Below are 16264 nucleotides of genomic sequence, written 5' to 3' on the forward strand. Positions count from 1 at the left end.
ATAGGATACGAACAGACGAGGCAAAGAAAAAGACTGTTCAGTCAAAAGGCTAGACAGGTCTAATGTATGGAGGTGTTGCTCCTCTGGGGAGGAATGTGGCTTGGGGAAAAATACTGGTAAACACACCACCTGGTTCAAATGACACTGAGACCATCCTGGATACAAACTTTGGGCGTGGCCAGAGCGTAACCTTGTCCCTGAAAAACTGTGTGCAAGAAAGCCCCGCCATCAGGGCCTGCAGCTCACCCAACCACCTGATAGAGGTAATAGCTATCAAGAATTCCATTTTCTGAGACAGAAAGGGCAGCAGACAGGAAGCAAGGGGCTCGAATGGAGGCCCCATTAAAGCTGTGTTTGGTTCCCACAAGGGGACTGGAGGATGCAAGTGGAGAAGTACTTGCAGAAATCTTGTCACCATGGCATTGGAGAAAACAGATTTCCCTTGGATAGATGGATGAAACACCGTTATTTTCTGCCGAGTGCACTTTTACAGAACTGAGTGCTCAGCCCAATTCCTGAAGGTATAGCAAGTACTCCAAGATGTCCTGGATAGATGTCTCTGCCGGATGGGCCCCACAGGCCAAGGACCACATGGAAAACCTCTTCCACTTCACCAAGTAGGCTGTTTTAGTGTTCTTTCTCCTCGTTCAGCCATGCAGCAGCCATGCCACAAGGTGCAGGGAGCTGAACACCAGATGCCGTGTGCAGCCACAGTCCTGTATTAGAAGGTCGGAAAGGGGAGGAAGCGGATGGGAGGCTGAACTGACAGAGTGAGGGGGGTCTAAGAACCAGCACCGTCTCAGCCACAGTGGGGTGATCAGGATGAGTCTGGTTCAATCTGCCTTGAGCCTGAGATAAGAGGAAATGCGTACAGCAGGGTTGACTGCCAGTTGCAGTGGAAAGCGTCGGAGAGGGAGCCTGGGCTGAACCCCTCCTGAAAGCAGAATAGGTGACACTTCCTGTTTTTCCTCGTTGCAAAGAGGTCAATCGTGGTGATACCATGTGTTGTGAAATCCATCCAAAGGACCTCTGCCTTCAAGGACCATTTGTGGCTTGGGGAGAAAAACCTGCCGAGATGATCCAGAAGGCAGTTCTGGACCCCTCCTAAATGGACAGCTATTGAGGCGATGTCTTCTTCGATGCAGAACCTCCACAGGTTGATCACCACCAGGCAGAGCGAGCTGGAGTGGGCTCCCCCTTGTTTGTTCACACAGTACATTGCGGTGGTAGTCGGTGAGTATGTGAACCACTCAATGCCTGATATGGTTTCAGAAGGCACAATATGTGTTGTGGATGGCCTGAAGCTCTCGCACATTGATGTGGACTGTGGCCTCCTGTTTCGACCACAGGCTGTTCATCCTCATTGAGTCCAGATACACCCCTCAAGACAGAGGGGATATATGTTGGTAATCACTGACTTGGCTGGAGAAGGTTGAGCAAGGGAGACCCTTTTGCACACAGTGTGTGGGGACTCCCACCAGCGCAGGGACTCCAGAGTGATGGAGAAAGGTGAACCAACCTATCCAGGGAATGCAGAATAGGGCAATAAATTGTCCTGAGCCACATCAAATGGCAGAGGTGCTTAATGACTTCTTTGTTTCGGTTTTCTCCGAGATTGGTGGTGATTGGACATCTAACATAGTGAATGCCAGTGAAAATGAGGTAGGAACACAAGAGGCTAAAATAGGGAAAGAACAAGTTAAAAATTACTTAGACGAGTTAGATGTCTTCAGGTCACCAGGGCCTGATGAAATGCATCCTAGAATACTCAATGAGCTGACTGAGGAGATATCTGAACCATTATCAATTATGTCTGAAAAGTCATGGGAGACGGGAGAGACTCCAGAAGAGTGGAAAAGGACAAAGATAGTGCCAATCTATAAAAAGGGAAATAAGGACAACCTGGGGAATTACAGACCAGTCAGCTTAACTTCTGTACACAGCAAGATAACGGAGCAAATAATTAAGCAATCAATTTGCAGACATCTAGAAGATAATAAGGTGACAAGTAATAGTCAGCATGGATTTATCATAAACAAATCGTATCAAACCAACATGATCGCTTTCTTTCACAGGGTAACAAGCCTTGTGGATGGGGGGAAGCAGTAGACGTGGTATATCTTGACTTTAGTAAAGCTTTTGATACCGTCTCAAATGACCTTCTCATAAACAAACTAGGGGAAATGCAACCTAGATGGAACCATTATAAGGTGGGTGCATAACTGGTTGGAAAACCGTTCCCAGAGTAGTCATCAGTGGTTCACAGCTGGAAGGGCATAATGAGTGGTGTCCTGTAGGGATCAGGTCTGGTTCTGTTCAATATCTTCATCAGTGATTTAGATAAATGGCATATAGAGTACACTTATAAAGTTTGTGAACGATACCGAGCTGGGAGGGGCTGGAAGTGCATTGGAGAATCAGATTCAAATTCAAAATGATCTGGACAAACTGGAGAAATGGTCTGAAGTAAACAGGATGAAATTCAATAAGTGCAAAGTGCTCCTTTTAGGAAGGAACAATCAATCAGTTGCACACAAGCAAAATGTTAAATGACTGCCTAGGAAGGAGTACTGTGGAAAGGGATCTGGGGGTCATAGTGGATCACAAGCTAAATATGAGTCAACAGTGTAACACTGTTGCAAAAAACAAACATCATTCTGGGATGTATTAGCAGGAATGTTGTAAGCAAGACACAAGAAATAATTCTTCTGCTCTACTCTGTGCTGATTAGGCCTCCACTGGAGTACTGAGTCGAGTTCTGGGCACCACATTTCAGGAAACATGTGGACAAATTGGAGAAAGTTCAGAGAAGAGCAACAAAAACGACTAAAGGTCTAGAAAACATGACCTATGAGGGAAGATTGAAAAAATTGGGTTTGTTTAGTCTGGAAAAGAGAAGACTGAGAGGGGACATGATAACAGTTCTCAAATACACAAAAGGTTATTACAAGGAGGAGGGAGAAAAATTGCTTTTCTTCACCTCTGAGGATAGGACAAGAAGCAATGGGCTTAAATTACAGCAAGAGAGGTTTAGGTTGGACATTAGGACAAACTTCCTAACTCAGGGTGGTTAATCACTGGAATAAATTTCCTAGGGAAGTTGTAGAATCTCCATCATTGGAGATTTTTAAGAGCAGGTTGGACAAACACCTGCCAGGGATGGTCTATATAATACTTAGTCCTGCAATGAGTGCAGGGGACTGGACTAGATGATCTCTCTAGGTCCCTTCCAGTCCTATGATTCTATGAAGAGGGCAAAGATGCAATCTGGGGAGTTGGACCACCTGGATGCAAGTGGATATGTAATTCAGCAGGCTCAGACAAACACGGATTGTTGTGGATGCTTGTGATTGCAGACTGACACAACTGTCTAATTGCCTAGAAAACATTGGTCGGCAGGAACACCCTTGACCTCATGGAATCTGACAGGGCCCCAGTGAACTCTGTTTGCTCAGTGGAAGCCACTGAGCTGACTTCACAGTGTTTAGAACAAATCCCACGCGCTTGAGTAAATGTAGCATGGTGCTGATGTGGGCCAGAATCTCCTAATTGTAGCCGCCCTTCAGCAACCAGTCGTTAATGTAGGGGAAGATATGGATTCCCTTCTTCCTGAAATACAGCATGACCAACACCATGGATTTGATAAGGACTTGGGGGTGGGGGAGAGAAGAAAGGCCAAACAGGAGAACGGTTTACAGAAAGTGACAATCTCCTATCATGAAGTGAAGAAACTTCCTGTGACTTGATAGAATGGCCACATGAAATTAAGTGTCTTGAAGGTCCAGAGCAGTGAACCAGTTCTGAGACAAAGCAGAGAGGACAGCTCAGAGCGACCATGCAGAACCTCACATATGTGACGAATTTGTTTGAGTCCGCGGAGGTCAAGGATGGGCCTCATTCTGCCCTTGGATTTTGGTATCAGGAAATACCAGGAGTAAACCCCGTAACCCCAGTGTTTTGCGGAACCTCCTCCCCCAACTTCCAACGCAAACAGAGAGCTGATCTCTCGGAAGAACAATGTCTTGTGAGCGGGGTCCCTGAAGACGGATGGGGAAGAGGGGTAGGGAGGGGGCGTGGAGAGGAACTGGATGGCATAACATGATCTGATGGTGTCTTGAACCCAGCTGTCAGAGGTAAATCAAGACCTGGGCATTGTAAAAGCGGGCCAGCCTATCCCCAAAGGAATGGGGGGACAACGAGGGAGGACCAACAACTGGAACAATGCTCTGGATCAGTGAGTCAAAATGGGCACTTAGCAGGCGCAGAGGGAAGGCACACAGACTGGCCAGGCCCTGAGCTTGACTGCTTCCTCTTGTGAGACCTGTTCCGCTTCATGCGGTAGTCTCTCTGTCTTGAGGGGAAGGACTGCACAAAAGGATGCTGCAGCCTGTACAGCTGTTGTTGCTGAGCCCCACAGTGACATATACACCCCCAAAGACCTTTTGGTAGCCCTTGAATCCTTAAAAGATGCAGGGTTTCATCCATCTTGTATTTCAACAGGTGAACCTTGTGTTTGGACAAGTCCTCGATTGCTTGCTGGACATCCAGAGAGATCCTTGAATTCTGAAGGCAGGAAGCCCTCTCCTCACAGTAATTGCTGAGGCCATCACCTTGCCCAAAGTGCATGTAACATGAAGGGCAGACTGCAGAGATGTTTTGGCCACCAAGTAGCTTTCAGTGAAAAACACCCAAAATTTCTCACTAGAAGCCTTTGGCAATTGCTCCTCAAATCTGGCCATAGCCAACCAATTAAGAAAGCCATACCTGGCCAGCAATGCTTGCTGGCTTGCAATCCTCACCTGTAATGAAGAGGAGGTGTATATCTTTCTGCCCAAGAGGTCCAGGCACTTAAGGACTCTGTCCTTGGGGTTGGACTTGAACCTGCCCTGCTGGGCTTTGTCTTTCACCACTGTGATCATCAGGGAGTTTGGGGCTAGATGGGAAAAAACACTCATATCCCTCCACAGGCACAAAATAGCGCTTCTCTAAGCACTTGACACTAGTGGTACAGAGGCTGGTGTAGCCCAAAAAGCTCTTGCAGGCTCGAGGAGCACCTTGTTAACTGGAAGGGCCACCCTCCCAGGGAGAGAGGGCTGTGTTTATGAGTATTCTCCTGCAGAAACGCTGCTTGAAAATCTGACAGGGCCCTGGCAAACTCTGTTTGCTGAGTGGGAGCTGTCAAACTATTTTACCTTTTGCCTTGGACTTTATTGCTGCCACCACCAAGCATCTAAACAGATATATAACCAGGAAAGAGCCCGCTTGGAAACGTCTTTCCCCCCAAAATCCTCCCCAAACCTTACAGCCCCTTTCCTGGGGAAGGCTTGATAAAAGTCCTCACCAATTTGCATAGGTGAACACAGACCCAAACCTTTGGATCTTAAGAACAATGAAAAAGCAATCAGGTTCTTAAAAGAAGAATTTTAATTGAAGTAAAAATCACCTCTGTAAAATCAGGATGGTAAATACCTTACAGGGTAATCAGATTCAAAACATAGAGAATCCCTCTAGGCAAAACCTTAAGTTACAAAAAGACACAAAAACAGGAATATACATTCCATTCAGCATGGCTTATTTTCTCAGACATTTAAACAAAACAGAATCTAACACGTATCTAGCTAGATTACTTACTAAGTTCTAAGACTCCATTCCTGTTCTGTTCCCAGCAAAAGCATCACAGACAAAAGAGAACCTTTGTTTCTCCCCCTGCTCCAGCTTTGAAAGTATCTTGTCTCCTCATTGGTCATTTTGGTTAGGTGCCAGCGAGGTTATCCTCACTTCTTAACCCTTTACACAGGTGAAAGGGTTTTCCCTCTGGCCAGGAGGGATTTTAAAGGTGTTTACCCTTCCCTTTATATTTATGACAGGAGCCAAGGTTGACTTCACTCTGCTTGAATATGGAGGAATGCGGCGACCCGGCATAAAAGGTCCTAGTATGCCTTGAAGTCCTGATGGATAGAAAGGGAGGACAGACTAGGCAGCACCGCATTTCCAGGGACAAGGACGAGGCTGTTGGCTCAGCTATAGCTGGGTCCTGCTTCTGAGGTAGTCTCCAGATAGGGAAACTCCAGTGGCTTCACAGGAAAGGAAGCCATGGGTGTCTGGACTCACAACTGATCCGTAGCCATCAATGCTGCATGAGCAGGCAACCCCTCTTTTGACTTGGATGACAAATGAGACTTCTGGGAGCGAGGAGCTTCCCACTGAGCCCAAGGGGGCCACTGGTATGGGTAAAACATTGGTGGCCAGTAGGTGCCAGGCTAGAGGCCTCCATCCCGACCTCAGAGCGCATGCCATCTCTGGTGGCCGCACTGGTGAAGTGGAGTGGGAGGACAAGGATCCCAACTCTGAAACAGAAGAGTCCCAGGACTTTGGAGACACTGGGGGAGTGACTCCAGAAGGAGCCAACAAGCGAGCTGACTCATCCATGGCCCAGAATAGGGTCAGAATCGACACTCCTGATGTAGTCGGCACTACCAGTGCCAAAAATGTCAATGAAGCAAGCAAGGTCGGTCCCAGTGCAAACAGTGGTAACAGAGCGTGTTGACATCGGGTGTTGTGAAAACCTCCACAGAACCAACTGTGGTGTTGAATGTTCTGGTGACAAGGAAAGGCCCAGTATTGAAGAACCTTTTACTACTTCTGGTGCTGGGTCCATACCAATCACTGGGAGGGGTGCTTTCTGGTGCAGTGCTGAAGGCCTGAAAGGTTCAGCAGCACGCTCTGACTGGGGGGCCATCGTGCTCACCAGCTTCACAAAAGCCTGGACCAGTGGCATAGATAGGATCGAAAGGTAGAGTACGTCTGCCACAGCCTGATACGCCCATGTCACAGACACTGTTGGTACTGGCATCATTCCCGTTGGTCCTGGACTCAGACACCTGGAGGCCAGAAATGGAGTGGACGATACAAGTGTCTGCCCTCCCTACCATGAACCAAAAGAGGGTCAGAGGTGCCCACACATCCCACACGCCAGAGTCGGTCCTGTGCTGGTTCATGCTCTTCTTAGGGGAGACAGAAGAGTCCCCCCAGGCCCTGGAATGCTCACCACTGCTCTTATGAGACCTCTTATTTGGTGCCAATGATAGAGAACAACTCTTGTACCTCTTCGGAGAACCCCTGCCCTAGAACAGGAGGCAGCAGCACCTTCCAAGCCAGAGGGTGATCTGCAACCTGAGGAAGGCCTCAGTACCAGGTCAGATGGCATTCAAGGAGATGCCAATTAAGGCGAAGGTTCCGCATCACCCAAGTCCTCTTCTTGAATGATCTACAGATCAAACAGCACTCTCTAAGGTGGGCTTCACCAAGACAGAGCAAGCACCTTGTGTGGGGGTCACTATAGGGAATTGCCACTCCACACGAAAGGCAGTGCTTGAATGAGCACTACCGCTACCCACTATGCTATACTCTATAACTTTTACACTAACACTAACTAAACTATTAACTATGTACAGCGAACTAGCCTAAGAGGATGAATTGCAAGGTTTTGAAAACAACCACCACACAGAGCTCCGACTGCAGCAGACAGGCCATGAAAAGGAACTGAGGGGGATCAGGGCAGTGCGGCCTCATATAGCCAGAAACAGGTCTACAGACATGAGGTGCAACTACCACTCCTCTATGGGTACTACTAGGCAAAAAAGTCTCTGGCTCTGCTGCGTGAACACAGCTACTTGGAATACATGTCTGCATCGACTCAAAGAAGAAATATAACTTGGGCCTAGTCCAGCTTGCTCTTTAGCAGTGCTAAATTGGGTGATTGGAGGAAAACCATAGTACAGCTTGTTCCTCCAGGGTAGCAGGAAAGCATCTGTGATGGAACTGGGACTGAGGCCTTGTAGGGAGCAAAACTATTGGCCATTTCCTGTTGGCCTTGTTTGCAGATAAGTCTATCTAAGAAGTCCCATACTATTGGAAAATTCTTCTGGCTGCAATCGGGCAGAGAGACTTTTGGAAACTCTTAAATTATCTGTTTAGTTGGTCTGCCAGCTCATTTTGCACTCCTGGAAAGTAAAAGGCTTCCAGATTGATTGAACCAGCAAAGCAAAAGTCCCATAGGCGAATTGGATCCTGACAAAGCAAGAGCAAGCTCCCCACCTGTTGAGGTAAAATATCACCACAGTATTGTCTGTGAAAACAAACAGGGTTTCCCCCTTAACATGCAACAGGAAGGCTTGACAGGAAAGGCGAACATCCCTTAGCTCTCTGCCATTGATATGAAGAGAGAGATCCATTGAAGACCACAAACCTTGAGTTTGGAGAGAGCCCAGAGGAGGCTCCACACCCCAGGGCAGATGCATCCGTCACCAGCATCAGCAAGGCTGAAGGGGGGGTCTGTCCACCAATCTAGTGAAGTCAGTACTTGCAAGCACATGGTGAATAAACAAAGGCCAGCCACCTTTGAAGAGCCCTGAGATGCAGCCTGGCATGTTGGACTATATATGTGCATGAAGCAGAATTTCCCCTCTCGGTGGTCTGCTTAGAGGTATTATGCCTCCTCTGAGGCACTGAGGAGGGTAAGCAGTGTTAGGACTCAGGCAACGTTGGAGGAGCACTCCTAACAAACACCGAAACACTTGGTGCCGAGTCTGACCAACCAGGCTCAGATACAGATCTTAGGGCCACCTCAGTGTACAAAAAATTTAGCCTGGCTTCTCTGTCTTTCCTTGTCCAAGTCTTTAAGTCTTTGCGGATCTGGCAATGATCCTGAATATGAGCTTCTCTAAACACTTCAAGCAGTTTGAGTTTGGATCGCTCATGGATGTCGACCTACCACAAGAGATGCAGGGCTTGAAGCCTGGTGACCAAGGCATCCCTTGTTACTGAGTAATGGAAAAAAACAAACAAACCTGGGGCCGAAAGGAAAACTTACACTACCCACATTACCCAAGTACTAACACTATAAATCTAGAACAGTATTTCCTGGTGTGCTGTCAGGCCTGAACAGGTGCGCTGTGACATTTTTTTAAAAAACTAGATGAGAGAACAAAAAAAGTTGCTTATATTTTAATTAGTGTTGGAGCCAGATCACATTCTGTACTTTTGCTCTCCAGGATTATGCCCCTTTCAAATATTATGCATGAGTCACATTCCATTCCCCAATGCGAGATTAAGATAGCAAATCTGAGTCCTGCGGAGTGGGGGCAAAGGAAGGGGAAAGAAGGAGGGGAAGCTGCCTTCTGATTGGCCATCTGTCACACTACCCCATCTCCTTTGGGGCAGAGCAACCAATCAGAGCTCAATCTCCCTCTCCTTCCCCCTCCCCTCCTGTGAGCAATGGGGTGGCTCTTCTGCCCCTCTCTGCAGCTGCCGGCCAAAGGTGGTGGAAGAGCCCCTGGAGCTGCCCCCCCCCCCCCGATGGGAAGCAGGGACCCCCGCTGCAACCACTCAGGATTGGGAAGGGAGTGGGGAAGAACACCAGAAGAAGCAGATGTGAGGCAGGGGGGCTGAACTGGAGGGTGGGGGCTAGGTGTGAGGTGGAGGAGCCAGGGGCAGCAAAACTGGTGTGAGATGGGGATGGGGGCAGAACTGGTGGGGGAGCTGGAGGGGCAGAAGTAGTGGGGCAAGGTGGGAGCGGGACTAGCGGAGGGTGAGAACTGAAGTGATACGGAGTGGGGGGCAGAAGTGATTTGGAGACTAGCAGCACAGAACTGATTTGGAGGTTAAGGGGCAGAATTAATTGCTGGACAGGGAACAGTTAGATGTAGGATGAGAACTCCTGCAGTAGGACCAAAATCCTCATACCTAATTCATTTGGGAGCATGGACAGCTCTAACACACACTCACTCTCTGGGGAAGGGCGGGGCAGTTCACAAATCGGTAGACTGAAAAAAACAATATACTCTCTTTGTAAATAGCTACATGTTTTGGGGGTCAATCTTCTGATTTGTTGACGTCTGACATTTATTTTTTGATTTCTAGATATTGGCAACGCTGAGTGGGACTTTATATTGCATTTAAAAATAGCGGAGAAAGTTGGGAAGACTATTTTGGGAATGAGAAGAAATGATTAATTATTAATTGCTTGTCATCCCAAAATATTATTCTCAAGTGTGTGTCACTTTCTCCACTGAGCATGCTTTTGTCAGAGTTCTTATATTTAGCTTTAATGTTAGTTTCCACTCTTGAAAATGTTAATTCTGGCACAAAAGACCGATCACGACCTAATGTTAGCTGCCATGATGTTTTGATTTTTAACCCTATTAGCCTCGTTCTGGATTGGCTCACGAATATTCATGAGACAAAATTAGGAGTGGCCTATGATAGACGCAATGTTATGCTACACTCATATGAACTTGAGTTACAGGAGTCACATGGTGGTGTGTTTTTCAAATCTTACAAATCTCAAAGTTATAGTGATGAATTTTGAATTAATGACCCAAAAAATGGACAAATATTTGAAGAAAAAAGAAGATTTTGGTAGTTCCACATCTACTTGCAGTGATAAAACTGAACACGAAACAAAGGAAGTTAAAGTGGTGAATCGACACTTCTGTGAGACCCATCTGCAATTTGGATTGCCGTCTATAGGAGAACCATCTTGCTCTCTTCCAAAATGTCTTGTGTGCAAGGAGAAACTCTCAAACCATGCCATGGTGCCACATAAGTTAAAACAACGCCTTACAAGCAAACATTCATCCTTTGCCAAAAAGGACATAATTTTTTTTAAAACGTTTGAGAGATCAGCATGAAAAGTAAACGCGACTGATGACAGACTGCACAACATTTTATGACAAAGCACTGGAAACAAGCTACATGATCACTGAGCTTGTAGCAAAGGCAAGAAAGCCACATACAATCAGAGACATTAATTTTACCAGGATGCTAAGAAATCAGGAGAATAATGTTAGGTGCACATGAGTCAAGGAAATTGAAAAAGTTCCCCTTTCAGACAACATGGTAAGTCGCCTCACTGATGACACGTCAGGTGATACTGAGATGATGCTCCAAGAAAAATTAAAATCAAGCAGAAAATGTAATGTAAAGTACGTTAATGGAGATACTATCAAAGAAATTTTTTTGTTTCGCAAAGAACTGCCAGGTCACACGGCTGGAGAAGAAATATTCAGTGTGACAACAGTCTACCTTGAGGAAGGAGAACTCCACTGGAAAAATTTTATCAGTATTTGTACTGATGGGGCATGCTCCACGATTGGCAAAGTGAAGGATTTGGAAGCAAGGTCTGGGATCAAAACCCAGATATGTTGGTAGCTCAGTTTCCTGCACCATGAAGCTCTCGTCGCTGAAACACTGCCAGAAGAAGTCTTTAGTATTAGATGGCGCAGTAAAGATAGTGAACTTTATACAATTGCAGCCCTTAAAATCATGCCTTTTCTTCTTGATGTGTAAGGAAACAGGAGTGGAACACCAGAGTTTACTTTTGAAGTATGCTGCCTTTCCCATGGAAAAGTTCTCTCATGCTTGTAAAGCTGAGAGGGGAGATCAAAATGTTCCTAACTTCTGAGAAATCAATGTACATGGACTTGATTGCTGACATGACATGGCTGATATATTCTGCCACCTCAATGAACTGAACAGGAAAATGCAAAGTAGAAACAAGGATCTTCTCTCTAGCACAGATAAATTGCACGGGTTTAGGTCTAAGCCAGGGGTGGGCAAACTACAGCCCACGGGCTGCATTCGGCCAGACAGCCGTTTTAATCTGGCCCTTGAGTTCCCGCTGAAAAGTGGGGTTTGGGGGTTGCCCCGCTCTGGCTCCTACGCATAGGGGCAGCTAGGGGGCTCCGCTCCACACACTGCCCGCACCCCAAGTGCCGCCACCGTAGCTCCCACTGGCCACGCCTCTGCATAGGAGCCAGAGGGGTGACAGGACGCTTGGAGCCTGCATCTCTGAGCTACCCCCCTGCACCCCAACCCCCAGTCTGATTAAATGTTTTTTTTGTTATTTTTTTTTAATATATATTTTATATATATTGTGGTCACTCATCACAGACTGTGAATCTCAGCATGCATCACTGCTTTATTAATCGAATTTAGGGCAGCATTTTGGAGTTCCATTCCACATCAGATAGTGCGAGGCTCGGATCTCTGACCTAGAATTTGGCATTTGATGCTGCTCACTTCCAAAGACATACTAAAAAAGAAGTACCTCAAAGATAAAAAGGTAATACCAAAAATCTTGATATATAATATCGTTAGCTGAGGTTTCTTGATTGGTTCAACTTTTGTATTATTTGTTGTTCCTCATATAATAAAAAAAAATTATTTGGCATCTTGACGTGAATGTGTGAGTCAACTGAAAATACTTCTCACAGTCTGTACAATATAGTTAACGATGTTAGAATGTAACATAATTAACTGTATTGTACAGACTGTGAATGGCAAAGGTGGGAATCGGCTCAAACCGAGACAATAAGAGGCAGAGTTCATTTGGAGACAATATGGTGGTATGCCTCAAAATAATTAAAGGTGTGCTGCAGCAGAGAAAAGGTTGCGAACCACTTATCTAGAAAACTATCTACAATTAATTTACAATGCACACAAATACTAAGAGCACTTGCTAAGGCAAGCCAAGTGATTCCAGTGACCATCACAAGAGGTAAGAAGGAACTGATGGAGCTATGGCAGTTGAGCCCTTTATACCAGTGCACAGTGGTGCACAGCAGCAGAGGGTGCTCAAGTCACCCAAACAGGTACCACTAAAGGAAAAATTTTCAATGATTGTGCACGGGATGCACACATACCAAGAGGGGAATGCACATGTGAAATCACTCGAAGAACAATGACCTTACTTAAATACAGTATCATTTATACATTATACATTAAATCTCACCAGGGAATCTTTAGTGCATGCCATCAGGGTTTACATGGACCAATTAATGCACAACACATTAATACACTTTAGAAATCACACCCCTCTACTCAGCATTACTGATCTGTGTAGACAAGCCAGTAGACACATATTTCCAGTGTCTATTGGATAAACAGTGATTTATTGATTTGCATTGGGGTGTTTTAACAGTGTTAATCTGTTAAAATCAGAAGCCCTATTTAGATCTTATTTTATTTGTCTCCAAGACTGAAAAACTCCTTGGGGCAAGGACTTAGTCTTTTTGTGTTTTGTAAAGAGTTGTGGAGTCTTAGGGCATTTTAGAAATAACTCCTTATGCTTCCCATACATCATCAGCTTCAAGGCTTGTGTACATTTCTCAACACTGCCCTACACATTATTAATGCTTCTGCTAAACAAAGATTAGAACACTTTTTAAAAAAATTTTGGTCACAAATGTCCACTAAAACCAGATCAGTTTGAGGCAAATAAGGTTCTATTTGTAATAAGTGACTATGTGATAAGACAGACCTGTATTTATTTCAATAATTCTGACATGCGGCAAAGTAAGCAGCATGTTCAAATATAAATGGTTTGCTATTCTGTGTTATCTGTGGATATCAATAGATAAGCGAAGTGAGTCATGCTAGTGAAATGCAGGTCAAACCTTCCTTACTTGAGATAAAAAATGCTCAATGATTTTTCTTACCTGGTCATGCATTAATGTTGCAAGATGAGTTGTTTTTCCCCCAGGTGCAGCACACATGTCCAGAATTCTCTCTCCTGGCTGAGGGTTTAAAACATGGCTTACAACTGCAGAGGGCAAGTTCTATTATTAAAACAAAAAGTTTGAATTGATGCTTTAAAACAGTTTTATTTCAGGGATAACAAACGAAGGGAATATATACTGAAAACCATCTCATCAATCAGTGAAGGCACTTATATTTTTGTTGCTCTCTCTAGTACAGAGCTTGAATAATTTCAATTTAAATACTTCATATTAAGCGTATACCTATATTTCACTTTACATCTCTGGTCGTTTTTCTCCTAAACTTAAGCATTAACAATTGAGGTGCTGGGCATTTCCTGGGGATTCATGACTAAGGCAACCATAAAGCTAAATAAAACAGGATGATACTGTGACTGACTGTGATACTATAATGTGACTGACTGTTGCCCTGTAATACTATATTGACCTGGTCATTACGATGTTTACTGTATGAATGTATTTGTTTAGCTTAACGGAGGGCTGTAAAGAAAGCAAGTAGGAAGTAGAATAATGGCTCAGAACAAAACACCCCACAGCAAACATTTGAGGATTTGTATGGAACAATGGCAGAGTTGTTAGCTCTGGAGTCTGCCTCAATCTCCTGCAGAGCCTAATGACCTGGTTTTGAGAAGCAGGGCTGAAGAGCAGGAGCTGACAGAAACAAAGGAAATCTGATTGGATACAAAGTGCCTTGGGCTATGTCAGCAAAATTTATGTTGCTCAAGGGGTGTAAATAAACCACCCCCCAAGAAACGTAAGTTACACCGACATAAGCGCCAAACCGTGGACTGCAGAGGTGGTTTTATTATGCCGATGGGAGAGCTCTCTCCCATCAGCATAGAGCGTCTTCACCAGAAGCGCTGTAGCAGCGCAGTTGCACTGGTGCAGCTGAGCCTCTGCATGTGTAGAAAAGCCCTCACTCTCTCTATGCGGGAGGCTAGTTGAGAAGCTGAACAGCCAGGCTGACACTCAGCACCCACTGGAGTGCCTGAAGAAGTTAGACCTGCCTAGGCCACCCTTAGGGATAGCAAGCCTAGAGACAAGATAGATTTGTGTGTATACTGTTTGTTTTAAAATCCCTTTTCTCTAAAAGCTTTGTTCCAACTGGTAAAATAAACCATAAGGTGGCTCTCTAGTCACTATATACACACCACTGATCACAAGGGAAGAATCACAGCCAGAGCTGCTGTACAAGCACAGTTGATACACAAGATTCAGTAGTCCAGGAATGGTATGGAGTGGGAGAACTGGAATTCCATCTGAAGACAGGTGAAGGCAAGAAGCCTGACACATGAGGAGGCATGCTCAGAGAAACCAGGAAGGAGACAGAGATGTGGCTTGTTTTGGTATAGACAAGGTGTTTGTTGATTAGCCAATCAGATTCCTTAATCTGAATACTAACCGAAATTTAATTTTTTTACAAATGTAAACTACAGCTCCAAAGCTAGAGCTCCAATGCTAACATTAGATCTCAAACACATGGTTTAAGGCATTTGCAAGCAGGATTTGCACTGCATTAACAGAGTACATGTACTGGGGAGAAGAGAGGGTTACTCATCTTGCGCAGTAACTGAAGTTCTTCGAGATGTGTCTCCCATGGGTGCTCCATTTTAGGTGATCGAACACTCTGTAACTCTAGTCGGAGAATTTCGACAGCAGTACCTGGCTGGGCTGCACACGTGCTCTCCCCGTCTTGCAGCAGCTGATTAGCGCCGTGCAACCGCCCCCTCCCCCCCCCCCCCAGTTCCTTCTCTTCTGCAGAGGACTAATTAGAACTCCAAAGTAGAGGGGAGGAGGAAGGGTAGGGGACCACCCACGGGACACACATCTTGAAGAACCTCAGTTACTGCACAAGGTGAGTAACCCTCTCTTCTTCTTCAAGTGATGTCCCTATGGGTGCTCCACTTCAGGTGGCTGTAGAGCAGTGCACCTCAGGTGAAAGGAGTGGATCGGAGTTAATTCTGAATGGACGACAGGACTGGGCTATGTGGACCTTTGGTCTGACCAAGTAGGACCACTCTTATGTGGAATGTCACCTCTTGCCTATCCTTATGAAGTTTAGGGAAGAATGTGGAAAGATGGATTGGCTGGTTGAGGTGAAAAGAAGAAGAGACTTCAGGCAAGAATTTAGGGTTGGGGGTCTCAGTCACCTTATTCTTAAGAAAAATCGTATATGATGTGTCTGCCATAAAGGCCCCTATTTTTCCGACACACCTTGCTGATGTGACGGCTACTAGAAAGGCTACTTTCATGGAAAAATGTAGTAGTTAACATGTAGCCAGAGGTTTGAATGGGGCAGTTATCAGAGATCGAAGCACTAAGGTGAGGTCCCACGGAGCAGTTGGGGCTCTAGGTTCTGGGTAGAGGTTACGAACGCCCTGCAGGAATTTTTTAGTAGTTGGGTGTGCAAAGACTGAAATGCCATCCACCTTGTGGTGGAAGGTTGTAATTGTAATGAATTCATTGAGAGACCTGATTTCTTAAGGTAAAGATGTAGTCCAAGACTATGGGCAGTGTAGAATTGGTCGCTTCCGTTTCTTTAGGCACCACATGTGGAATCTCCTCCATTTGTGGAGGTATGTCGAGTGTGTAATTGTCCGTCTGCTGTTTAGCAAGATTCCTTAACTTCTTTGGAGCAGATCATCTCCTCACCTTGAAACCACTGAGGAGCCAAACTCTCAGACAGAGCATCTCCAGGTTTGCAA

General features: G+C 45.5%; 1 protein-coding gene across 9 annotated transcripts in view; it reads right to left on the reverse strand.

Annotated features, from left to right (window-relative positions):
- The window catches only part of NSUN6 (NOP2/Sun RNA methyltransferase 6), a 56515-nt gene that overhangs the window by 13185 nt on the left and 27066 nt on the right, over positions 1 to 16264 (reverse strand). For all 9 annotated transcript variants that reach the window (XM_077808183.1, XM_077808189.1, XM_077808191.1 and 6 more), the window contains one exon: positions 13500 to 13619. In XM_077808183.1, coding sequence (XP_077664309.1) covers positions 13500 to 13619 — 120 coding nt within the window. The remainder of the gene's footprint in view (positions 1 to 13499; positions 13620 to 16264) is intronic.

Source organism: Eretmochelys imbricata, chromosome 2, assembly GCF_965152235.1.
Source record: "Eretmochelys imbricata isolate rEreImb1 chromosome 2, rEreImb1.hap1, whole genome shotgun sequence".
Taxonomy (NCBI): domain Eukaryota; kingdom Metazoa; phylum Chordata; order Testudines; family Cheloniidae; genus Eretmochelys; species Eretmochelys imbricata.